Source organism: Amia ocellicauda, chromosome 21 (assembly GCF_036373705.1).
Source record: "Amia ocellicauda isolate fAmiCal2 chromosome 21, fAmiCal2.hap1, whole genome shotgun sequence".
Lineage (NCBI taxonomy): Eukaryota > Metazoa > Chordata > Actinopteri > Amiiformes > Amiidae > Amia > Amia ocellicauda.
Genome location: NC_089870.1, coordinates 6,953,611 through 6,980,906, shown reverse-complemented (window position 1 = coordinate 6,980,906; position 27,296 = coordinate 6,953,611). Strand labels below are relative to the sequence as shown.

General features: G+C 40.3%; 1 protein-coding gene across 1 annotated transcript; it reads right to left on the bottom strand.

Annotated features, from left to right (window-relative positions):
- Window positions 1–21,554, bottom strand: LOC136717161 (deubiquitinase DESI2). The gene is made up of 5 exons (XM_066694647.1): window positions 20,160–21,554; window positions 5,690–5,762; window positions 3,278–3,371; window positions 1,977–2,118; window positions 1–1,668 (listed from the first exon to the last, which is right to left on the bottom strand). Exons 1-5 carry the CDS (start codon window positions 20,391–20,393, stop codon window positions 1,426–1,428), a joined length of 786 nt encoding a protein of 261 aa, XP_066550744.1. The 5' UTR covers window positions 20,394–21,554; the 3' UTR covers window positions 1–1,425.
- Between the last annotated feature and the right edge of the window lie 5,742 nt (window positions 21,555–27,296).

Genomic DNA, 27,296 nt, shown 5'->3' with positions numbered 1-27,296 from the left:
TATGTAGAAGGCTGTATTTAATGGTAGCATGCCAATTGTAATTAGCTGCATTTTCAGTTAAAAAATAAAAATAAAAATGTTGATGCTAGACACCCCATGACCCTCTTTTTCAAATAAAATTCAGTTGCAAATATATGGCAAGTCTCTCGATTGGTTATGGGTCAGAGCAACTTTAAGTCCCATCCCAAAGACCAACTGGAGTTTTCACTGTATGTGGAAACAAGGCATACATACTAAAGCTGTTTGTCTGTTTTTCCAAACCTGCATCAACCAAAGTGGATTCATCCTACTGGATGATGGTGACCTGTCTTTGGGGTGAAGGTGAACAAATGGTGGCTGACATTTTCCAAACCAACTATTGAAAAGACAATTATACGAATATTTAAAATAGGTCACTTAAAAAATAAAAAACGTCAAGGCTGCCCAGAATGGGCCATTTAAATTCCGACTCATTAACGCCATTAAAATAAATCAAGGCATTCATTTCTGCATTGACCTGTGAAGCAAAACCTCAGGGGAAGAAAGTGTTAAATTGGCACATCGGGTGATGTCAGGAATGCCATGCACCAGTTCTTGTTGTTTAAATAGCCTACCAGCAACAAGCGTCTAGTCTAGCTAGGACCCAAGCATGCTCAGGAATCCTATCCACATATCCTGAGCTTAATCTGTCAGATATGAAATAGGGACTGAGATTGGAGGACACTCATCTACCCTCAGTCTTCTCTGTTTGCATATGGGTGGGGGTGCCATTCCAAAACAGATGAAAAAAATGCATTTTGGGGAAAAAATCAAGCATTTCATTCCTAGGTTTACCTTTTTTTTGGTGGCACAGAATAGAGTTTACACTCGCTAGGACGTTTGTTTGGTTAACGTACGGCTTTCCTGTTCTCCTTTGGCCAAAAAAAAAAGAGGAGCCGGAGCCAGACACATTCTGTGCCTTGTGTTCTCAAAGCAAGCAAGCCCAAGAAAAACCCATACAAATCAAGTCAGTGCACAAGGAGTTTTGAAATGGGCAGTTCTGATTTACAAATTGCAATACTTCCAGAATCTGGAAATAAAAAAAGGCCCCAGCTATCAGCACTATGGGGTTTCAAGTCCAACTAGACTAGAGTAACACCTTTGAGATGGGGCCGGGGCACAGGCTAGATGGGGTTATATCAACTCCCAGGTGCTAAAATCCCACAAAAGAGTCCAGTTATTTGTTGATGTCTCTGTAGGTGCAGGGGAAATAAAGATCTCTTGAAGAAAATGGTAGGAGGTGGACAGTTTTTTGGAGAAGGATAACAAAAAGGGGAAACTGGGTTTTTGTGAGTCCCTGGGGTGAGCTAGAAGAAGTTCCCCCTGCCATTTCTGTGAGGTGATTGGGGCTGTAGACCTCACGGTACTGCTCCCTCTGAGTTCTTTTTTGTTTTTTGTTTTTCCAGCTCAGACACGGGTGTGGCGGCAACTGCGCGAAGAGCCGGGGGCCGCGCCAGCCCCTGAGGTGGAGGGGGGCTCATCGTCGCTGGACTCGGCCTGCTCCTCCTTGTGAAGCCCCAGGCTGATGTGACTCTGCAGGGCCGCTGGGGTTAGCCACTCCTTGGGCAGGCAGCTCTGCAGGAAGGGGATACAGGAGCTGAAGTAGGCCAGCCGGTTCACCCAGCGAGGAATCTCCCTGCCGCACAGCAGCTGAAACACACAGCGGGCAAAATCATGGAAGGGTGTTCAGTCCTCCAGGGCAAAGAGTCTGCTGCCATGGAGACTACAAAACTTAAAATGGGAAGAAACTGATCAAATATGCCCGACATAACCCCACATTTTCAAAATTTCTGGAATAGCTGTTCCACTTTATATACCCAAATTAGCAATCCCTCTTCAACCAGGCTTAACACCACCAACACAGAGTTTGTAGGAGCACATAGACACACACAATCTTTCTGAGACTTAGTGCTGAAGGTCACTTTGCCTGCTATCTCCAGAAGAGCTGTTCAACTTACCTCTGACAGTGAAGAGGAGAAATGATTGCAGTTCTTGTGCATCAGGTGGTAGGCATTGCCCTTAAACTCTTTCCCCAGCTCCTCCATGATCTTGTCGATATCCTCCTCTGTGAAGTCTGTGGTGCCCAGAGCAATAGCCTCCCTGAAGACATACAGACACCACCTCAGTCCCCCACACGCCACCTCATAGACCACGAGACCTACCCCCATCTGATACAGTACTGCAGTCCTTTTCAATCCTGTGTCCCATGGGTTTTTGTTCAAGTTGAAGTCCAAGTGACTTAATTGGAAACATAATGAAACTATAATTGCTTATTGGGACCTTTTTCATAATTGTCAGCTGTTAATCGGTTAAAGATAGTTCAGGTAAAGATTTAATTAACTAAGATTAGCAGGGGGGAAAAACAACAACACTAATGAAGGACCAGGGGTAAAAACCACACTAGGTTGTCACATTTTATTCACTCTCTTTTTCTAACAGGACTACTCATCTCCATCCCTCTCTGTCATTTTATGTGATACATTCCTAACCTCTAGCTTTCCCTAATTCTAAGATATATTTAAAGACATCTATTCCTCCTGTCCCCATCCCTCTCTTTTATAATATAAGATTGATGATTTGTTTGAATCACTTTATATATAATTACTCATAACAGTACTAAACCCCACCACAAAGTAATAGAAAGACAAACGAGAAAAGAAAGGAGAGGGAAAAGGATAGAAGTAAAAAAGAGAACAGGATGAAAACAGGATTTATTGAGAGAAAGGAAAAACCTGAACACAGGTAATAACCTTTTCAGTGTGGCTGATACAATTTTGTGATGTATGTCTCCATTAAGAAATGCTTTACGATTGCATTTTTTCTATCTTTATGCAGATAATCTTGATAATCATTTTTGGGGACTGAGCAGCCAGGGTCTGAAGCACCTTGTCAACAGCTCTGCTACCGCCATTGTTGCTGGGTGTGAGCTGACACCCGAGAGCCATTTTGAAACTGCAAGCAGTGCATGGCTTGGGACAGGAATGTTAAGGAGGTGTGAAAGAGGAGAGGTTGGGAGAGGGGCGGGAGTGGAAACGAAAAAGCAGCGAACAAAAGAATACATCATGGAGTGTTAAAACCAACAACAAACCAAATCTAATCCTGAGTCCTAACTCTAAGACAGATGTCAGGAACCCATTCTTATCACTCTTTTCAAAGTGATCTTTTCTTTGTTCCCATTACCTCCTTTCACAAGCCACTGAGTGCTTGTGTATTCTTGGTCTCTGACATCTGGTGGCCAAACCCCTCTGTCAGTACTCACTTGAATTTGAAGGTCTCCCCAAGCTCAGCAGCATTCCCAGGGGTGATCTCAAAGATGCCACTGAAGGGATAGGGGTGTCCTCCATAGGCAAACTCTACAGACAGGGGAGAGGAGGAACACCTCAGTCAGGAGATATACATTGTTTGGAAGGGTCAACAGGGTCACAGGACAGTGTAAAGGATTGATTCTTTAAGCAAGGTGCTCTAACCCAATTGCTCTATTAAAACTGTCTATAAAAATGAAGACCAACTCTTATTGGGAGTGACATCCAAATGTCCATACCAAATGAATCCAGAGGAAGTATTTTCCATTCACATATCTCCATAGTCCACTTAGGGTAGTGAATTAACTGACTGTGTCCATACACAAGTGTGAAATGTATGAGTATGCCCGACTCTTAGTATACAACCAGAAAATCAATGTAGAATGCATTAAACATGTGTGCTGTGCACTTATCTCATGTGCAGATCTTCTAATTCCACATTTCCAATTGTATAAAATAACCCCCTAAATCACAACTGCCCATTTTTGAATTGATTCCTTTTCAATCTTCTTAATAACTACGTGGGATTTCTTTAGCATGAAAGCCGGACAGTTATATCTGTTGAGTGATATCACCTGACACCAGCAATGAACACTACAGGTTTCACTGCCATCACTCCGTCATACTGTGTCAGCATCATGCCCGGAAGACAATGACGTACACACCACATAAATCAGTGCACTACAGACATGCTCCAAGTTGGCTCTACAAAAGTAGACACCAGCCATAAGGAGAGTGACTCAGGCAATAGAAAATTGGTTCATGCCAAGAATAGAGATAAAAGCTCTTTTTGAGACATGCATGGTTCTGCAGACAACACCCCCATATAATCTTTGCCAGCTACCGGAAAAATAGCCACACGCCATGCAGCCAAATCTTGGCAATTTTAATAACTCCTTAATGTACTCCTTGGGGAAATTAGAATACAATCTAATGGATTCTAATAGCGATGAAAGCAACACTTAACACTTGTGCAGAGTTTAAGAACAAAGGTTTATCCTAAGGATTTCTTATGTCTGCCCAGCCCCTCCCCATCACACCATAAACAGCCTTTTACAGAAAGCACAGCGGGGGGACATCAGTTGAGGAGGTTCAACTTTCAAGTTGGTTTTTAAACTAAATCCATCAAAGTGTTAGAACAGAAACACACTTTAGAAAGAGCAAGGTTCTGCGTTCATTCAATACTCCTATAATGTATGCCAATTTTAGTGCAGTTGACAGCTCAGCATGCTTCCCCGCTTTTATCAATATCGATATTCTCAAGTTACATACTGTTGTTATAGACGGTCTTGGATTTTGTTAATGTTTCTTGAATGAAAAGCACAGGACTGGGGTTGTGAGCTCACTTGCAGATAAGCAAGTGTTGGAAGCCTACAGAAATGTGAGAAGATTGTGTATTGAGATGTTCTGCTACAGGTCTGCGAGAGAGAAAAAAAGGTTCACCACAGCCTCCTGCTGGAATTGTGCACGTTATATTCAATCTCACTCCAGGCTGAGATAGACGAACCACAATGGTTGTTAACAGACTTTCCAGTTTTACCCAAAGACCTAATTTGAAACATTTTCAAAAAAAAAAAAAGCTATTTTCTTTTGAGGACCCACACATCTGCTAAATCGCAATCATTGTTTGTGAGTGAAAAAATGAAATGTCTTTTGGGTCAAGTGGTTAGAAATCAGTGTCATGAGGCTTTGCCTGTAGGAGTCCCTGTTGTCACCTCAAAGTAGACCATGCACGTCGGCTTTCAAACTTTGCACAGAACTGTTATTAAAAAGCCTGGCATAATTTTTCGACTCAGGCCTTCAAGCTGCTGTGTTGGTGATGTATAGCTCAGCATCACAGATTGTGTGTACATGCAAAAAAATAACACTTTGGTTTCTAAAAAGGTCTGTATGTTTCCCACTAAGAGAAATTATAGGTACGTGGGTGCCGTCTATCGCTCCAACTACACCAGGAAAGCCTGCTATTGCAAAAAAACAACTGAATTTGTTTCAGATTTTGCTGTGCCAGGAAATTTCTCCCGCAGTGTAGCGATTGCTTCAGTTATACTGTGTATTACCCTACAGAGAGTGGACACATCTACACCAAACAAGGCCACTGGTCCAAAACTACAACTTTAGTCTACGTCTGCCCCACTCTTTGACCACCAGAGACTAGTTAATCTCTCTAAATGATTCAGTGTTGCCATCTCTTGCAATTAATTAGTGCTGTTAATGTTAACATGGAATTCATTCTCCTGGTTGTTCATTCTAGAATTTGTTACTCCTGAGGTGAATTATTCAACCCCAAACCATGTTACCTGTATATTTTCGAAGATACAATGTCAAGCTTGTTGTTTAAAAAGGCACTCACAAGAGGGTGCTGTTCTTACCTCTGCCGTAGATCTCTATGCCAGAATGGAAGACGCCGATCCCCAGAGTAGATGTGTACTCATTGATCCAGTACTGCGGGGAGAGATGGAGACTCGGGTTAACACAGAGCTCGGGAGAGGGCTGATTATAGCTATGCCGCCTGCAATCCTCTACTAGATTTTATTGAATTTGTCACTGTGCCAAACTGAGACAAGAGGAAAACAACTAGGAGGCTGATTAATGATATTCTAAAAATGCAAAATGTACATAAATATGATATAATGAATGAATATATAAATAAATAAAAGCCAGAAGAATTAAAATACTACATTAACACATGTTTAATATTGCAATAAGACAATCACATGGGTGATTTTAAAAGTACAGACCTGTGGGACCTGCTTTTAAAATGCAATGGAATCCGATCAATATGAGAGTATTTCTTATCATTAGCAGATGTGCAATCCACCTTTGATTGGCTTTTGATTTGGCTTTGAAGTATTTTGAACCTAAAGCAATATCTTCTCAAACAATCGTCTTATCAAGTGAACGACTAAACCTTAGGTGAAATTAATCATTTTGCAACCAAAACAATGGCTGTGTTTACTTGTGTTGACAGGTCTGTCGAGATGGTGATTGAAGGTGATTACGTCTGGTTACAGTTTTAAAGAGTTGGGAGTTGTGTTTGAATACAAATTAAACTAAAATCAACACAATACAACATGAAAGTCCAAGCTGCAGTTGTTAAATGAATACAGTATTAACCAAAACAGTCTACAATTGCAATACAGCCGTACCACCTTAAATGAAGTCATGACACCCTCCACTGACATGACTTTGTACCAGCATGTAAACACAGCCAGTGAAAACACTAGTTATGCATTTGATGTGATTATAGGTTGTTAAAACCTCCTGCTAGTTGTAGAAACACTGCCATACAAACTGTAATACAGGGATGGCTGCAGGACACATATTATCCTGTTTCAAGAGGATAAGCTGTAAACTGAACCAGTAAAGCCTGTAAAATACAGTTGCTCCAACATCTATAAGATGCAAATGTTCTGCCTTTAACTCTAATGACCTTCTGGAACTTGCATATGGTAATGGAGGCATCTGTTTTTACTGAAAGATTCCTACACTCTGAGTATGGGAATGAGTACAATTTATGCTTCAAGCTTAACGTCTTGAGGAACACTGAAGGCGTGGGCATCTCCTTTCTTTTCAAGACAGCCCCAACAATAACAATATACAGACCCTGTATATTGGGCATTCAATGAAGCAGCAGGACTGAACTGCAGCTCTGTTTACTGACTGTGCCAGCAAAGCAGACACTGAGGAGAACGGGAAGAGGATGAGGAAAAGCACTAATGTGTGGGACTAGAGCACCAAAGGCGTCACCGAGGGATGCAGGTCACGCTAAATGAAAGGCTACCCTTCCCCTGGCTGACGTAACTGCAAAGCATGAAAAAGACAAGGTATTGATTGATCGGGGTAAAGCCGATAAAGGCTGGGGGTGGGGGGGGGGTTGGGTGCAGTGGGATTTCCAGGAATAATAAATACTGGCAGTCAATGAGAGTGGTAGTGGAGTGCTGCTTGTTTCAGTGGGATTAATACTTAGAGCCTGATGGAAAACCTGCCAAGATTTTTCCAACATTCTACTCCTGATGCTAGTTAAGTCAATAACATATTTTACCCATACCACCTCATTAACACAAAACCCAACTCAGCAACACATTGCGTCGACCACACAGAAAGCTCGCTAAGCACACTTTTCAGTGAAATGCAATACGCTCATTATCTCAATGCAATGTTGACTCTTAATCTTAAGGGTACTGCTAAAATAATGCTAATACTCTATGGAATTAAACAATTACTTTAAATACATTAAAAATTAACCAACTGGTTTGGAGATATATTTGTGCTACAATGTGGTAGAGAGAAGATTTGGAAATTATCGAAAGCACTTTTTGGATACTGTGACAGTCCCTGGCTTGTGAGGAGCACGCCAACTGGACCTCCAACATGGCGGTCAGGGAGAAAGGGTGGGTGCATGGAAAGCTGATGGATATTCTTAGAAAGAAAAAGATGCATGGAGGAAATGAATGGACACATAATAAATAAAGCCTTGTAGTTCTGCATTCCTGGAAAAGAAAAGAAAAAGAAAGAAGGACTGCTATACAAGCCTTTCATCAGACATAGTCAACCATCCTTGAAGTTCGATTAATATCAGCCACCTTTCTATATTCATAAACGTTTCACATCACTCTCTGCAATCCTTCACCGCCCCCCAACTACAACCTTGACCAGAGTTCTCAAACACTTTCAATCATAGCCTAGAATATTTGAATCCAGAGTTAAATTAGATGGGTGATGTGATACTGTGATACTGAGGACTCAACTCTTTGCAACTGTAAACAAAAACTATTAAGAAAAAACAGCAGGGTAGGCTACAATGCACTGGTGCACAACTACTTTGCAAATAAATAAACAAACAATAAAAAATAACACAAATATGGTCAGATTGGGTTGCTGCCTCACAAAAATAAATATATAAATAAATACATTTTTCCACCTGCAATGGAGAGCAAAATTCCAGAACTGCCTTTATATTGTCAGGTGAGTAAGGTAGTTTATTCAATTTATCCAAGTTGTTTAATTTGCACCTCTGACTGTTATTTTAAGTTTCATTTTTCATGATCCGAACATTTACATTCCCTTTGTTGTGAGTGTTTTGTGTCACGCTCTTGTCATTTCGCCTTTGATTGCTGTTTGCCTTTGCTAGCAGGAAGACTCCACTAGCCTGGTAAATCTAAGCAGAAATAACAAGAGCATGACACAAAACAACAAAGTGGGAACAAGTGAGAAATAATAATAAATATAAAACACATTTGATATTAAACAGAAAAGGACCTGACACCAAAGATAACACATATTTTGAAGAGGTCAAAATCGACCTCAAATTCTACTGCCTTTAAATGACAACACAGCATTTTTTAAATTAAAAGCAGGTACATACAGAAAGGTATTTCAGTGTTTAAAGGTCAGTGGCTATATAGAATGCATTGCCAAGCCGTGTCACAGCTGTCTGTTTGTTGCCATCTTTCAGATACCCGCTTGTGTAATCTGTGGTTCAACAAGCTACAGTACCAGCATCTCAATGACCAAGGTGATCAGGTTGCATTTTCATTTTCACAATAATAGTTTTGTCCTTGAAGCGAAAGCATTAGAACAAGCACTTCCTATTATTTTTAGACCTAATTTTAAGTACTTCTGTGCCAGATAAGCCCTTGTCAATGTGGTTATTATTAGAATCACGATTAGCAGTAGTAGCTTAGTCTCTGGTTAGACATCGCTATGGATAAGCTTCAACATAAAATGAAAACTACAGTAAAGGTTAATACAAAAAGTTGTTATTAATAGCTGCAAACTTGTACTGGAAGCAAAGGTCAAGTGAACCTGCTTTGTGAGCGGAGCCAAGGACAGGTCAAGCTGCGAATTGTGGTTGTGGCATCAAATTTATTTAGAACATTATTGAACTTTAGAGCCCCTACTGATTTTCTGACACTAACTATCCCTGTCAGGCTGCAAAGTGCCCCACAGAAAGGCTGAACTGTCTATGCGACACATCACTCAAATGTGTTAATGTCTCCCGTTCGGCCTCGCAGTATCCGTTGATAGTTTGCTCAGCACATCTCCGCTCCACTGCAATGCTTCAGCTGCTGTTGTTCTAGGTATCGACACATGAAAGATGGGTCTACCTGGGGGGCTGCGGGGGGCTTCCAACTTGACGACACAGGAGGCTCCCAGCTTTGCCACGTCAACCTCCCAGCTTTGAACGCCCAGGAACCACAAACTGACCCTACTAATCACATACTAAAATTCAGCTTTGAGGAATCGGCACTAGAATTCATCTGAACCAAACCAGCTGTCCTCCATTAATATTTCAACAACTTGGCAGATGCCAACGATTTAGCATTATACTGTATAGGTTTTTGGTTAGTGTATGAGTTGTATACATATACTGGTTTACAATTGACAAATGTATACTAATATAAAATCTGATTTCTTCAACGAATGCGCTATATAAATGAAATGTAGTACTATTATGGAAAGAAGGAGGTAAGTTAAAGACCATGCTGAATGATAGGCACTCCATTAACAGACAGGTTATACATGCAGACAAAAATTGGCATTGCAGATTTTTTTATTTATTATCATATCAAATTTTACAATAAATGATTTGTATATGGTATCAGGAGAGCTCTAAAAACACTTCCAAAGAATACCAAATAAAACTGAGATGCGTGTAATTCCATCTTCTATTTAAGAAGGCTGTCTTATACTGGCATTAATATGTATGACTTTATGCAACAATTGCCTAAATGCAGAGAACTGAATTTCATTGTGGCTCTCTTCTCACACAGCATACACCTGAAATTCTGGCTCTGCTAGAAATGACAATAAAACCTTGTGATAAATATTATTTCTAACCCACCAGCTCCTGGGAGGCCAAGCCAGTCTGTCACTGTCCCCCTTGCAGATTGTGTGAAGAGCAAACAGGAACACCACTCAATCAATAACTACTGTATTTGCTAACTTGGTATTAGATAGTAGACCTACAGCACGCTATTCAGTACCTAAATTCAGTCTGTAATTAGTTTGACCATATAACTAGTTACAGAAATAGAGTGCTGTATCCTAGGGAGGTTATATTGACTGATGGACCAACATTAGAATGCAGTTGTTCTCATTGGCTCATCAATCGGCCAATCAGACACCAAGGGAGAGTTCTTCCACCTCATAAAAGTCACGTTTTGTGAGTTTTGGGGTTTCTGATTGCCATGATCCACACTAACTGGCCTGGCTTTTCTGAGGCATCTTGCTGTGATGGGCAGCAGTGCCACAGCTTGACCCATTCTTGCAGGCTTCAGCCTATGAGCCTGATCATATTGTACAATATCCTGGGCCAGCAGAGACTGGCTGAAGTGGGTAGGCTTCTCCCATAAGGGAAAATCCATCCAGCGGTGGCTAAGATGCTCTCTGGCAACCAGAAAATTCACAACTCTCCGATGTCTGGCACTTCCCCAACCTTCCCAATGATGTCCTCTGTGTGCTCTTGCTGTCTAACACCCTGGAGAGTGAGGAGATGCTATTTCCCCAGAGGCCAGCCCATTACTAAGTAACTTTTTAGGTACATAATTGCAATTGCTTGCTACTTATGCTTAAATGCTAATGTGATAACATTCCTTCTCCCCTCTAAACATGAACTGCTATGGTTCTGATGTGATGGGTTGCTTTAAACATTGCCTTGGGATGTCTCCATTTGGCTTACATTATCTGTTGTGCACCGATTAAATCTCCTATAGCCACACAATGCCTGTCCTTTACTGAGACACCTCCCAAATATAGACTATATTCCTGTTCAAACTGTATTTGTGAATTAAACTCCCTCCCTCTATGAAATTATGAAACCCTGTCTAAAGGTCATACAACTCCCACCCTGGGCTGTGCCATCAATTTACATTGGGTAATGTAATTGGTGAAACATGTAAAATCTATTAAAATAAATACCGGATGGGATGGGACTATGGGTTTGTGCACCAACTTAAGCCAAAGAGTAACCTTCCCTTTTCATATGTGAGATGGTTAAGTTGTAGTTGAAGCCGTCTCTTCCAGTGTATTTTAATGGTATACGTATCTTGGATAAATAACTTTTCTTCCTAGCAGCCTTCCAATGTTCCCTTTCAGTGTGCAAAACTATAAATAACTGTCTCCTAGGAGAAATGTCTGAAAAATGTTTTGGGGGAAATGAGCAGTTATGATATTGAATGATGAATGCTTTACTGTGCCTTAATAAATACATTGCTGGCACTGATTTAATTTGTATGCTGATTATTAGGGCTGGGATGCCGAAGGGATTGTTTATGTGGGCAGGAAAAGCGGTCCACATTTGCAATTAGTTTTAGAGTAAATACTTTTAAGAACACAGAAAGAGCTTACTGCGAAGACATTGGTAAGGGTGAGGGTGGCAGACCGTGAGCATGGTTAGAATAACAGAGTCAATAGAAATAGTGATTATGACACCTCTAGACGTTGTTTTTGAGGTAATGATGTTGTACAACAGCTTGACAAAAGGCACTAGGCAGTGATGTCAAGCTCCCAGTGAGTCCCAGAAATGGAAAAAAGTCGAGGAAGAGACGCAAGCAACTCCCACACAGCCCAAGCACACACGCATCAGACCTACAGATTCATCTCCACTGCGTTTGAAGAGTCACTGCTGTAACAGCTGGTTACCATGAGAACATGTTGAATCAAAACAGCCATCTGGGTTTTGTACTGTTTCCTTTATGATAAATGGGTGGGGGGGGGGAATAGCTCCATAACAGGAATTACAGAATTGAACCTACTTGGAAAAATCATTAATATGGTAAACCTTGGGGATGCAAGGAACTTGAATTTCTGAGGATGCTTCCACAAGTATTTTGCTATGCATATGTTTCCTATCATCAGTATCTCCATTCACATTGTGAATTGTAATTAAATCTCCTGTAACACCTACACATAACAAATATTTCTAACATTCTCAACCAAAAAATTTAAATTCAACAGAGGAGACTGGCTGTATAAAATGAAGTACACTGTTAAAAGACGAATGAATAGAATGAAAAGTGTATAATAAATATTCTATAATATGGAATTAATTTTAGATGAATGGCTGAAGACTTGATGTGCGTATAATCAAATGCAGAGTTACAATATGATAATCCTTTCTATACTGAACAAAAATATAAATTCAACATATAAAATGTTGGTCCCATGTTTCATGAGCTGAAATCAAAGATCCCACCAATTTTCCATGCTTATTTCTCTAAAACTTTCTGTACAAATTTGTTTATATCCCTGTTAGTGAGCATTTCTCCTTTGCCAAGATAATCCATCATCCTCACAGGTGTGGCATATCAAGAAGCTGATTTAAGAGCATGATCATTACACAGGCGCACCTTGTCCTGGGGACAAGAAAAGGCCACTCTAAAATGTGCAAATGTATCACACAACACATTGCCAAAATGTTTCTAGGTATGTCCACCAGAGCTGTTGCCAAATAATTGAATGTTCATTTTTCAAGCATAAGCTGCCTCCAATGTCATTTTAGATAGACCACATATAACCACGCCAGCCCAAGACTCCACATCTGGCTTCTTCTTGCGGGATTGTCTAAGACCAGCCGCCCAGACAGCTAATGAAACTGTGGGTTTGCACAACCACAGAATTTCTGCACAAACTGTCAGAAACCATCCTCTTGTCATCCTCACCTGACTGCAGCAACTTGAGACTTGAAATCCATAGGGCCTTATGAATGTATTTCAATTGACTGATTTCCTTGTATGAACTATGACTTGTTGAAATTGTTGCATGTTGTGTTTATATATTTGTCCTGTGTATTTAACATGATTATGTCTTGATAACATATGGAAGGAAAGATAAATTTATTGTCACTATTAAAATATACTGAAATCGAAACACAACCTTTTCTACTGTACGAACAGTATTTCTATGTCCCTGTGTGTGTAACTAACAGAAACTACTGAAAATATCAAGCACCATATGTTCTGCTCATTAAAAAATAATTACTTTGTTTCTTACCAGAGATTAAAAAAAAAGCTGTAGTGAAGTACAATTTCCTTTCAGTCAAATATACTTTTTTCCACTTTAAGCTTACTTCTACAGAAAGGAAATTAACTATAGTTCATTTGTGACTTTATTTCAAGACCGAACCAATTTAAGATAACTAAATAAGGGCCTTCAGATCCCTTAGGGAAGACTTAAGTCTGAATCACTGAGCTTTTACCTGCAGAGTTAAGAACAGAGGAAGACGTCTGCTTGACTGCAGCTTTCCCCAGCTTTCCCCCAATGAATACAAAAACCTCAAAGCATGAGGAAAAAAGATAGTGTGACATGCATTAGGGTTTAGTTGTTAAAGGCAAACGAGTCGTTTGACACAAAAGAGATACCCGCCTTCTGGCTGGAGCCTGGCTTTTTGGTATGACACTGTCTGCTCTTAATTAGTTTATCTGGGGCCTTGCACTTTGAATGCAGAGCAGCGTGACCTGTAATGGGCCCTCACTGCAGAGCTACGTGAAAAATGAATCATGCGTTTAAGCAGCTGTCATTTTCAGCTCTATTGGTTCATCCTCCAAGCTGTCTGGCTGGCAGACGAGAGGACCGGAGCCCTGAGTGCCTGATTAGCACTGCTGTAGGCTCTGAATAGCAGAGAGGGGGGTGGTGGGTGGGTGGGCGGTCGGGGGGCTAGGGTAGAAAAGACACAGACAGATATTTTTTTTGTCAACCGGAATAACACCTAAAATCAACTACGTCCTATATACAAAGCCCTACTGTAATATAATCAGCAGCTGGTGACAAAACACCAAGAATAAAATGGAGCATCCTCATGCATTTTGCTTCACCTTGTTTATCACACTGGGACTGGAGTTTGCAGAAGGCTGATACTGATATCCCTATTCAGGCAGAGAAGCACTAAAGGAAAATTAGAAATGCTAATTTTATCAGGGCATCGTTGGAAAAAAAACCACACAAAGCATTGTGTAATTCACATATTTATGACCTTTCATAAAGGATGTTTTTTTGGCACAAGCCCAAGCCAGAGACACACATCAGGATGCTTGTGGGACACACAATCTCTGCAGCATGGCTAAGCTGTGAGAACCACACTGTAAGACCTGACACAGGAAACAGCAAAGGTCTATCAAGATTCATATGTCACTGTGACCTTTCCAGTGAGGATTAGCTGGCAACCCATCATCATTGGTAAACTCCAGAATTGCTCTCTTCCTTGTTGTACACATAGACATAGACACATTGACAACAGATTGTTTTAATGTATTAATGCCTTGACTGTAAAGGAGCACTATACAGCCTCTAAATTGGAATATGCATACATTATCCACTACATATTTAATCTAAAAGGACATTTGGCAGGCGATTGTCAGTTGTTTTGCCAAGATGTAATGTGAAGCAAGTTAGAGGGAAATTATGTAAAGCATTTAAAGATGTAAAGTGAATAAGACATTTTTTGACACATCTTCTTGAAAGTTGAAAGGGCAGTTTCAATGATCTGTGGAAGGTGAAGAAGGGGTGGGAGGTCTTTTTACAGGAGGACTTGAGAAGTAGTGAAACAGTTTTCCCCAAGATGTTCCTCAAGCAGAGACACTTGAATCTAGAAAAAGACTAAATTACCCCCCGAACAACAAGTACTTTTCTCTTACAGCTGTCAATTAATTTCATTTTTATACTGCCATAACCTCAGGGAGGTGGTTTCTGAGTTTGTGTATGAACATGGTAATGACCCTAAACACGCAGCCAAACTAAAATAGATTGAAAGAAAGAAAGAAAGAAAGAAAGAAAGAAAGAAAGAAAGAAAGAAAGAAAGAAAAATAAAAAAAAGATTAACCTGAAATCAACAAGATTGGGCTTGGATATTTACTATAACAATAAAATAAACATCTTGTATATAGGATTAAAACAGAGATCAAGTGAGAATCCTTTTTTATCAATCCACCTTGCTTATTTCTGCTGAATAGTTTCACAGTTCTTCTCTCTAACAACAACTATTAGGTATATGTCCTGGGGTAAAGTGATCTATTTAGTAACAGGTTCTAAGAGGTTTACTTTCTTTAGTATTAATGGATCTGGCTAGCATTAAAAAGGGCTGCAGGGGTCCTTATTCTTGACTTTGACATATACTTTTATATTTTGAAAGAAAACACTTACAGCTGTTGATCCAGTACTTAGCCCTGAAGATAAGGGAGATTTATTACGTACGTCACCATTCACTGAAAGAACATATTCCTTCCCAGAGGACAGAGTCATCTTCACATCAATGGAGTTCTAAAATCCCCAAATGTGTTGTCACCAGAGCAATTGCATAACGATGTGTGTGCAAATCGGTGGCAAGTCCTCAGCTCTTTCTTATTTTGCCAAAGCAGTTGAGAGGTCAAGTTTCACTACTGCTTTCAATGTGAAAACTGATACAGCACACACTGGTACTACTTGATACAACAACTGTGTGTGTTTTGTTCTTGTTTTTGTTTTGTTTTTTGGATTTGCACAGATCTTATGAAAAGAAGGTGGCATTAATGCTAGATATGTGGTCATAAATATGCATATGTGCATATACATACATAGAATAGTTTATAGAAAACTACTGCTTTCTGTGTTCAGTGGATGCTAGACTTTTTTGCATTCCTCCAAGTCAAAATCACATACTATTATGATTTATTTCTAAGCAGACACACAAGCCCAGGGCCACTTGCAGTTGTCACAAAATATACAAGTTTCAAGTAATAAAATACACTATAACAACTTCAGTCCCAATAAATGACCTCTCATAGTATTGACGAGAGGTTATTCTGTTGCTATGCTCTGGCACTGGAGTATTCTAAATTTGAAAATCCTACTTAAAAAGTATTTCTTACCATTCTTTTCCAGTTTCATTTGTCAAGGTCTTCATTTTATTTGTGGGCTGTATTTCAACCACCTCTTGGTGTGTTCTTTCAATTATTGCTGTGGTTCAATGCTTTGTTATGACTACTTATGCATGACCATTAATAACATCAAGGCTTTTTTAACCTGTTTTCCAACCAGGCCATTCAGAAAGGTCACCCATACACAAAAGCCTTGAGAGCTCAAAAGTGCTATTCAGTCAATCTCTGCTTTGTACTCCTCAAATTAACATCTGCGGTATTCCACTTTTGGTTATATTGCCTTCTCTGTTACCTTTCTGTGGAATATTTACCTGATTCGCAAAACACTGCAGTTGTGGCCCGCTGTGGTAACAATGGCCATACTTGTGTCCTACACTAAAGTCTGTAGCTGTCACAACCAATAGGCTCCGACTCCAAGGGCTTGCTGACTTGCACTGCCTGCATGCAATATCGCAAATGTGTGGTGGCATGGACGTCAGCTTGCACTCTGTGATGGCCCCCGGAAGGAGGTGGCATGGCGGTGAAGGGCAGACAGCACCCTCCAGGTACACTCTCACAGTGGGGGGCCTTATAACGGCACTGTAAGATACCTGGGCATACACAACAAAAGTCAAAGCCATTTCAAACACACCAGCGTGGAATGTAGTTGGTTAGCGTTACTGTACACACACAAAATGGCAGGAGGTCAGTAATCTCCAGATTACTTCTTTTGCTAAGGGGCTCCCATCAACTACAACTATTTCTTAGTACACCAAACAGCACGCATGGGGTTAACCTTTCACGATTCAATTCCAATTTGGATAAAGTTATGTGGATTGCTTTATGAGATTGCTGGATAGTTCTTCTTTCAGACACATCTGACATGAAGGAAAAGTCCCTTAGAAAGTGTGAAGACAGGCAACACACATCTACAAGATACATGCTGGGGTTCAATCTGTTTGGCTGGTCTTTGGTTTCAACTGGGTGCATGGTGTTGGATTGCTTTGTAGCAGACAACCAGGCGAGACTTACAGCCATGATAATTGCAACATAGTTTTGTCTGTTGTGATCTAACAATTATGGGCTACTTTAGATTCAGTTGTGTTATTAACCTCTGATTTGTCTTATGGAATTCGTGGCCAGAGAGCTGTAATCAGACAGTTAAACATAGGCCTGTAACGAAGAGTATCTCTCCATATTATTTTGCATCCAAATATGCTATAAAACCAGTCATGAACAATCCTTTTCACATATCTGACCTGAAAGAATACATTAAGGTAATCTAGGAAGATACAATGGTCCACACATGTCATAAAGATATTGTTTTTTGGTTTTGGTTTGGACCTGCCCTTTGGGAAGTAGATGTACTCTTCAGCATTTAGGCAGCGCTTGAAAAAGTGCAGACTACTCATTCCCTGGCTTGTAGGGGCTTTTACAAATGTAGGTGATGCAATGAAGCTGGGTATCATGGTTGGTAGGTATGTATATATGCATATACATATGGAAAGGATGCACAGATTAAATAGGTACCCAAATCAGCACACACAGTTAGTCTGCAGGCACACTTAGTCTTCCAAGGTACTTGTTAACTTAACAGCAACATTAAAGCTGACCCTGGGTTGATTAAAACACAACAATAAAGACTTTATGTCTGTGATTAAACTTCTCTCAGGGCACTTGTTATTGCAAAGGCAATGCTCAGAGTGTAACTCTTATGATATTCCACTCCAGAGTGCTGTAAACAAGTCCTTTTTTGTGGGGGCGGGGGTTGTTCCTTTTACTACTGTATTCAGAAGAAGCCTCAGTCTCTTGTCACTGTCACGTCAATGCCTAGCTTAGTGTTGAAAGCCCATCATGGGTTTTTGTGCAGGGAAACGACTTACATTTTTTATTTACGAGAGCGGAACGTTGCTGATCTATGGCTAGAGGACCTTCCTCACCTCTGAGGGTGTAAATCATAGCTGTTGCTGAAGGCAAACTCCATCACACACAGGCAAAAATAAATATTGGCTTAGTTTCATTAGCTTAAATCATCCGGTAGCATCTGTTACGTTCCGTTTCCCCCCACGTAGGTGTGGGGACGGACTGTTAAGACCAGTCCACAATCACTGGAATGTCAGGTGGACATCTGTCAGTGCTTATGAGAATACAATGTTTTCTTTTAAGAGAGATTTCCCCAGGGAAAAGAGAGGTAATGCCTGTGGATTAAGTGCAAATAAAAGGTCAGGTGACAATAGGATAGGACAATTGGTCTAGATTTGAGGCAGGGAAGCTACTGAGGAGTTTTGAGGTGATAAACTCAAACAGACAGCAAGACAATGAATGCTTCGGCTCAGTGCAAAGCAAAGGTGAGAGACAATGAGGACTAAAGGTTTTTTTTTGCACACGACACTGATGATACAGGGCCAGGCTGTTTGGCTGGGTTGGGTCATGTATAGGACTCTAGTGTGATGAGAAGCATGGGTCAAGCAGCCCTGCCAGCTGTGAGACTGTAACAGTGAATGTAAGCATGCATAAAAAGAGGAGTAAACTGGCTTCAGGCTCAGAGGCCTTGTGATACTCATTCCAGCAGTGATGTGCAGGCACACAACTGCATTCCCTGATTGCCAAACAGAAGCACTTTCAATACCTTTCCTGGAAATTATGACAGGAAAGCCTTGAGGAGCTGCTACAGCACTCCTACATTAGTTTTTCGATAGTGCTTTAAGTACTCCTCTATTATGAGCTGACCTCTAGCTGTGAGAAGAAGACCATTATAGAGGTAATTATACAAAGATGGAAATGTCTCCCTACACTTGACAAGAAGTCCGGTAAACTTTTCACAAAAAAACTGTGACTTTTTGTGTTCATATGCTTGTAGCCCCTTGTTTCAGAAGACGCTCAGACTTTCACTAATCTAACAACTGGGTTTGACTTAATTTTTTTATCTGATGAGAGACCATGCATACATTTGCATACATTATTGTTGTTGTTTTTTTGCTGTCTATTCACATCAAGTGATATCTTACACATTCACATATTCACATTCCTGTTATTTAGATTCAGTTATTTTTATCTTATCCGATCTATCTATCTATGTCTGACTTTTATTTTATAAACTATATTACTAAAAACCTGGACACATATTATTAGCTGAAAAAAGTGTTTTCCCCTGTATATCTTGGATTTCATTAAATCAATAATAACTTGTTAATTGTGTAAAAAGTACTTGCGTAGAGAGAAAATGTAGCTGTGTAGATTGTGTTAACTTTTGTAACATAATTTTGGTAAAGAACTTCCATACTGCAATATATATATATATATATATATATGTTGTTTATATGCTGAGCATGAGGATATAAATTACCACTAAATTACCACTATCACCAACGTTACAATAATACAATTATACAATATCTGATATTAAATACGTGTCCTTTAACTTTCCCTGTCTGGGAAGAGTTTTCCCTATCTTCACCCTCTCTCGATAATGTAGGTTGAAAGCTTATGCATCATATTTGAGAGGTGCCACTACATACCAGAAATCCCCCCTTTTTAATAAAGTCATATTATATAAGTGAAAATCATAATAACAGTTTGTGCGTGCATGCATTCATTATTTTTCTAAACATTGCTTACTTAACCAATAATAATACTAATAATTACACAGATAAATACCAAAAGACAGTTACTGCTAGTATATATGTTCACGAACTGTATTGCTAGCTTAGGTAAAAGGAAAAACACATCCACCAAGAAAATATTTGTTTAGCTTATTGACCATATTTTCTAGATAAAAATACACATTTTGAGTCTTTACTTTTGGGGAGTGTGTTATATCTATCAATATAAAAGTGAAGTGCATTTGATATTATAAAAAAAGACTATTCAGTACTTCGATAAATAACCACTGCAAAGTAACTGAGAGAGACGGGTACATAGGCTAGCTATACAGTATCCAAAAGAACCCACAGCCATTTAACGTGCAGGTAAATATAAAAACGGATCATTAGGCGACGATGCCTCTTACCATGTCATAAACATTAAGGATAACCGGTTCATTAGCCATGGTTTGAGTCCCAGCAGCAGGGAAGTCAATCCTCCAGTCCCGTCCAGCCACTGCGTTATTGCGCTCGGTGTAGCAGCAGCGCGACCCCCCGCGCCCCGGCGCCGCTCGGAGAGGGGGACTCTGTCTGAAGCCCGTCAGAAACAGACATAGAAAACTGATTTCGGTGCGGCTGTGCTTCTTCCTCGCAGGTTTCATGCAGCAAACAATACAAGACTTATTGCTGGCGTCTTCCTGTATTCAAACCTCGTCGAAAACTTGACAGCATCCTCTCCCCGTTACCCCTTTAAGACCGCAGACCACAGAGGTAACTCCAAATGTCCCGTCATTCCAGTTTTCTAATGCCAGCACGCTAAAAACAACATCCACACCACCGATACGGATTGAAACGGGATTGAAATGGTCAAATGCCAGAGGTAGTTGTGTTTCCAAAAGGTAGCTGCACGTCAACAGCCATTTAGTGCAGATACATCAAATGTGTGATGCAAAGAAAAGAAAAAGGCAACGGCGGACTGATGAACCTGTCCTGTACAGTGCTGAAATGATATCTATAAAATATATCTATTTCTAATGAATTTAAATATGTTAATGACAGGCACAAGTCATTTTCGCGAATGCACTTCTGTTTCCTAGTCTAGCACACAGGCATCGGTTGAGGGAGGGGGGGGGGTAAATGTATGTAGAAACTGGTTTAAAAAATAGCTTATTTCGGAGGGGCTGGTGTTGGCAGTGCTGTATTGTAGATACAGAGATGAGATTTGTTGCTTCTGGAGAAGATGTCACTCGGAGAAAGGCCTTTGATGCTGGCCAGGAAAAGGGAGGTTGAAGACTGGAGGCTTTGGTAGCGGAGCACGGAGCAGGTATCTGTCCAGGGTCCTGAAATCAGGGATCTCGCCGCGGCCAAATTCCGAGCTCCCACAAGTCAAAGAAAACATAGGATGCGGTGCAATGGCCCTCTTACAATGATACAATTAAACAATCATAGCAGCGTTTAAAAAGAAACAGATCCTAATAAAGTGCGAACACCTCGAATGACATTCCTAGCGGGATTTGACGGCACAGAATGCTTCTCTCCTATAGAGAAGCGAGTAGGGAGGTTGGCTTGCTCATGGTGCAATTTAATGTCTTCTGCGAGGCATCCAGAGGTAAGTGTGCATGGCTTGGTTGAAGGAACCGGATGCAGCAAGGGGCTGCCTTCTCTTATTTCCCCTTTTCGGTCCGGAATGGTATCCCAGCCCCGCCGCAACCTCCGGGAGTCCTGCTTCCCCCTTCTCTGATACTCGCTGCAACTCTTCCCGAGGAAATGCGGATGACATCACCCGAAATTGAAGCGTATATCGCGCACTCTGCCAAATAACCCTCCTTCGACGAGAACTGAATGAGAGTGTGCGGAGTGAGCGGATTACGTCATCAGGGGCGAGCGTTCCCCTCTGCCCGAGAGAGAGAGAGAGAGAGAGAGAGAGAGAGAGAGAGAGAATAGGGGTGGGGAATACAAGCAAGGATAGTATAAAGAAGAATCAATGTGCAAACGTTTGTCCATTTGTTTATTGATACAACAATATAGTTTAATTTCATTCATGGTTATCTCTAGATCGCCCTTCGTTATATCATTCAACCATTATTATTCCATATGGGAGGAAAGCATGCTGACCCTAACACTAGATTGCATAAACGTTTGTATACTATATGCAACGTTTGTAAGTGATCTGGGTTTTCAACAAGGAAGAATTTCACACACGTTTTTCCATGTTGGATGTTGTTTGATGTAGATTTGAAGCGAAGAGTCTAAAACGTCAGTGAATTATTTTAATAAGCTATGCCATATAAAGGAGGTCTGTCAGAAAAGGCTAATAAGAAATAAGCAGGATGCTGAACTATAACCATGCAGAATTTGTCAATCCTTGTTGCCTCATGCTGATAAGGCCCAACAGTGTCACATCATAGTGATAAAATAACCTTTGAAATGCTCCAGTACTGCCCACTGGTCTAATAATAGACCTGTGTTTGTGGAGTGTGCATGGCACTCTCTAATGGGAGATGACTACGACCTGGTGGAGAGACAGTGATGTGCGAAACACTCAGTTGTGTCATGGCTCTTGGAAAGCATAAAATAAACATGCAAAACAGCTTGAAGACACAAAACAAACCAGCAAAGGCATACATGCCCTTATCTGAGTCAACCAGCCATTTACTTTTTTTTCATGTTGTCCGATTCTGTGAAGAAACAGCACTTACAAAACTACTTTTTTTTCTATATGAACAATCAGACCCATCATTAATTTGTTCTTCTGAAAAATACACAATAAAATTAATTCCTGCATTCACATCCTGCCTGCCCAAGTCTATTCTGAATGTGAGCGATTGTGAATTCTAGTTCTGTGATCATGGGGACTGGTACGGCCTACACTCAGGCATGGTGCCAAAAAGGGGCGCTGTGAAAATGCTCTCCACAGCTGCGCCGGCACAAATTCATTATGATCTGAAGACCACCTGCCGGCAAGTCCTGCCCACCACCCGCTCATTTTTCTTCTTTAAATGAGCCTTTTCATTTTATTAAGGATACTCAGCTCTTGATATAGGTGGGGTCTAGGGAAATGGGCAAATCTACCCTGGCATGGTGGATGATGCTGATCTGTGTATCTATCTATCTATCATATATATATATATATATATATATATATATATATACACACACACTCAGCAAAAAAAGAAATGTCCTCTCACTTTCAACTGCTTTTATTTACAGCAAACTTAACATGTGTAAATATTCGTATGAACATAAAAGGATTCAACAACTAAGACATAAACTGAACAAGTTTCACAGACATCTGACTAACAGAAATGGAATAACATGTCCCTGAACAAAGGGGGGGTCAAAATCAAAAGTAACAGTCAGTGTCTGGTGTGGCCACCAGCTGCATTAATACTGCAGTGCATCTCCTCCTCATGGACTGCACCAGATTTGCCAGTTCTTGCTGTGAGATGTTACCCCACTCTTCCACCAAGGCACTTGCAAGTTCCCAGACATTTCTGGGGGGAATGGCCCTGGCCCTCACCCTCCGATCCAACAGGTCCCAGACGTGCTCAATGGGATTGAGATCCGGGCTCTTCGCTGGCCATGGCAGAACACTGACATTCCTGTCTTGCAGGAAATCACGTCCAGCAAAGGTGGGTTTGTGCCCATAGGCAACGTTGTTGCTGGTGATGTCTGGTAAGGACCTGCCTTACAACAGGCCTACAAGCCTTCAGTCCAGCCTCTCTCAGCCTATTGCGGACAGTCTAAGCACTGATGGAGGGATTGTGCGTTCCTGGTGTAACTCGGGCAGTTGTTGTTGCCATCCTGTACCTGTCCCGCAGGTGTGATATTCGGATGTACCGATCCTGTGCAGGTGTTGCTACATGTGGTCTGCCACTGTGAGGATGATCCTGTCCTTCCTGTCTCCTTGTAGCGCTGTCTTAGGCGTCACACAGTACGGACATTGCAATTTATTGCCCTGGCCACATCTGCAGTCCTCATGCCTCCTTGCAGCATGCCTAAGGCACGATCACGCAGATGAGCAGGGACCTGGACATCTTTCTTTTGGTGTTTTTCAGAGTCAGTAGAAAGGTCTCTTTAGTGTCTTAAGTTTTTATAACTATGACCTTAATTGCCTAACGTCTGTAAGCTGTTAGTGTCTTAACGAGCGTTCCACAGGTTCATGTTCATTCATTGTTTATGGTTCATTGAACAAGCATAGAAAACATTGTTTAAACCCTTTACAATAAAGATCTGTAAAGTTATTTGGATTTTTACAAAATTATCTTTAAAATGCAGTGTCCTGAAAAAGGGACGTTTCTTTTCTTGCTGAGTATATATGTACAGTGAGGGAAAAAAGTATTTGATCCCCTCCTGATTTTGTACGTTTGCCCACTGACAAAGAAATGATCAGTCTATAATTTTAACGGTAGGTGTATTTTAACAGTGAGAGACAGAATAACAACAAAAAAATCCAGAAAAACTCATTTCAAAAAAGTTATATATTGATTTTCCCTACTGATTGCATACTGAGAGGGTTGAATAAAGATGGTGTAGTAATAAAGACGTTCAACAATTGCTTGCTTCCTACTTTTATTGTCCGGCTCGATTACCAAATACTATTACCCCCCCACCCCCACCCCCACCCAATGTATTTGATAAGAAATGATTTGCCTTTTAAAACCTGTTATAAATGTATGGGTTAAAGGAAATCAACCTTCTCTTCAAAGTGTTCAAAAACCTTGGCAACAGGGAGATGGCAACAAGGGTCACTCAGCAAAGACACACACACTGGAGGAAATTAAGAGTAGGTGTGATTAAGAACAGGAGGCTTTGTGGGGAGAGGTCTCTTATTTCTACTTTCTTTTGAGTATTGTTATAAACCATTTGTCATTTGGTTTTTATTATTAGCCTAACCTACAGATGAAATCCAGTAGGATAATGAAAAATTGTTATTGACAATTTTAATTTTATTTATAATGGGAGGAACAGCAAAAACAGCAGCACTAAAAAACAAAACCAAACCAAATTTTAAAATCCACACATTTAAAACGACTGCAGTAATCATTCATTTAAGTTTAGGTTCAGTAATTCCAATTTTCTGAAGTGTAGTCATGAGCCATTCCATTTAATTGTATTTTTAAATCCTGTTGGAATTATGAGGTTTTATGATGGAAGTCTCTCTTGTTCCTCCTCTACATAGCAACCCTATTGGCAGGTGTGTGTCAGTATCTTACTGTGACCGGACTCTCCTGTGAGTTTTGTTGCTCCAGTCCTTGTGGCTCTGTGCCAAGGACGTTGATCATTACAACATTGATTTTCTGCTTTAAAAAGGAGAAATTCTACCATAGGGAACCTTATTAATGTCATTCTGATTTTCTGAATAGAACCCAAGCTCTCTTCATATTTAGAAGCTCAGAGAGAGAGACTGTGTGCCCTCTGACCCCTACGTTAAACAGAATTCTTCCAAACAAATCTATTCTTTGAATACAAAGGGACCTGACATGCCAACATTGAAGAAATTGTCAACAACACCGGTATAGTGGTAGGGCGAAATATAGGTTAGTTTTAAATATGTAATTGATCCCTGTTGAAAATTATGTGTTTTTGTACAGCCTACTGCAGGGATGTTTTAATACATTCCCTTTAGAAAGAAGAGTAATGACAATGTACAGTGAGGTGTCCTCAGATATGGTGTTGAATTGAATTGAATTGTTAAAAGGTGGTGTGGTGGCATCTTAAGTGAACCTGATGATAATAGAGACATATGATTGCCTTTAAGTTAATTTGTTAGTAGAAAATGTGCAAAAAGAAATACACAGATCAAAGGCGCCCAATTGGTCTACAAACAAGATACAACCCGCTGGAGATTGGTCCTTGGAGGATACAATCTGCACATCAATATTTTTATTTGTATTAAATAGTGTTAAAACATATGAAGTGAGAGCTTGTGTTGAAGTACTAATGCTCAGTTGCATTTGACACTGAGCAGACCACTGTCACCCTGGCATTTGATGCTAAAGTGTCTTGAGTCTTAGCCAAGTATAAAATGTTTTTGCTTGTGGTTGCTCACAAAGTGTTTTGTTAGATTATAACTAGTTCCTTATACCTTTACTATATTGTCAGTTTTTATCAGGTTATGTCCATTTAACTTGGGGATTGGCCCTGCTCCAAATGTGTTAGTGTCATTACATTAACTATAACTATAAACCATCTTTGTATGTACCTTGAGGATTTAATGCACCAAGTAAATTATATAACTTGTTTTGGCATCTAAGACTGTAGACTGTCTTATATTAGTTCAGTTTTCACTTGCTCTTCCATCCTTGCTTTTGAAGGAGAACAACTTTGACAGGAAGCTCTTGTTTCCCTTATTTTAAAGAACAAAACATCTTATGAATAGCGTTCAGCGTGGGATTCAAGTCTGAAAGAAAAAAGTGTTTTTCAGAATGCACTTGAATCCGCTGCTGGAAAACATGTGCAACTAAAATTGTGTTTTTTCCAAAGGGTCGTCTTTGTAAATACAGCAAGTGCATCGTTGACTAGATCAATTGATGGTCAAATCACCGTCTGCAAAGGAATCTATGCAAAATACAGAATATAACGACACATTAAAAAGCCATAATTGAAGTACTTGGAAATATAAATAATAACACTTAAATCGGTTTTCCCCGTTTCCTGTTTCTACAGAATAAAGTTGATTTCATTAATTCAGCTATTCCAGCCGTTTGTGCTTTCTTTTTCTTCTTCTGCAGAATCTATCTGGCAAGGGCTTTTGTTCTGAAAAATTAACTCAAGAGAAACACATTGACTGTGAGAGATTTGCACTTGCTTTATCTCCTTGACCTCACTGGCTTGTCATAATATCTTAGAGAGAGTGCTGATGTACTGAAAACAAAAAGTGGTCTGATAAGAATTTCAATTGGTTTTTCAATCGGCCATTATGCAATTTTGCCTCCCAGTTGCAGTTCTTCAGTTTTACCAGGGGAATTTCAGGTGGGCTCAGAAGAATCATCATACATGGGTCTACTCTGGTCTCACACAAGCCATCTATAAACACTATAAATAAAACATACCCAAGTCCAGAAAAGCATACAGAAAACAGCTGAAGAAATACTGCTTTGTTGGAAGTTATTTGAAAAATCCTATACAACCTTCAAAGCTGAAACAATGGCAGTGAGAAACACATTTTGTGGAATCTATGCTACACAAACTATGCACAATTTTTGGTTTCAGCACAGTTTGTGGCATCCTTGCTGTATGGTTGTAAATGGTCGTGGTGGCAGGCCGTGTGTCAGGGTCTGACCAACTGAACTGGAGGATAAAGAAGCAGATCAGTTCCATACCTGGTCAGTGCTTGGGTGATCCTGTTAATAATTGCAGTGACTGCGGGTGATGTATGGGAAGATTGAGTCCAGGAGACCAGACACAAAGAGCCACCTGTGAGCTCATTACATCGATTCCACAAGTTCTGCAGGAAACGAGACCCCCCAGATGTTCATAATGATTTCACTTCCTGTCAGAGGGAAGAACCAAGTGTGGTTTAAAGTCACGCCAACCTCTGAAAACAAGCAATCAAGCAAACA

Coding starts and splice junctions, on each gene's coding strand:
- LOC136717161 (XM_066694647.1), bottom strand. CDS start 20,393: ATGAAACCTGCGAGGAAGAAGCACAGCCGCACCGAAATCAGTTTTCTA. Junction 5,763..20,159: donor TCCTTAATGTTTATGACATG/GTAAGAGGCATC, acceptor CTCTCCCCGCAG/TACTGGATCAATGAGTACAC. Junction 2,119..3,277: donor GGGGAGACCTTCAAATTCAA/GTGAGTACTGAC, acceptor GTATGTCTTCAG/GGAGGCTATTGCTCTGGGCA.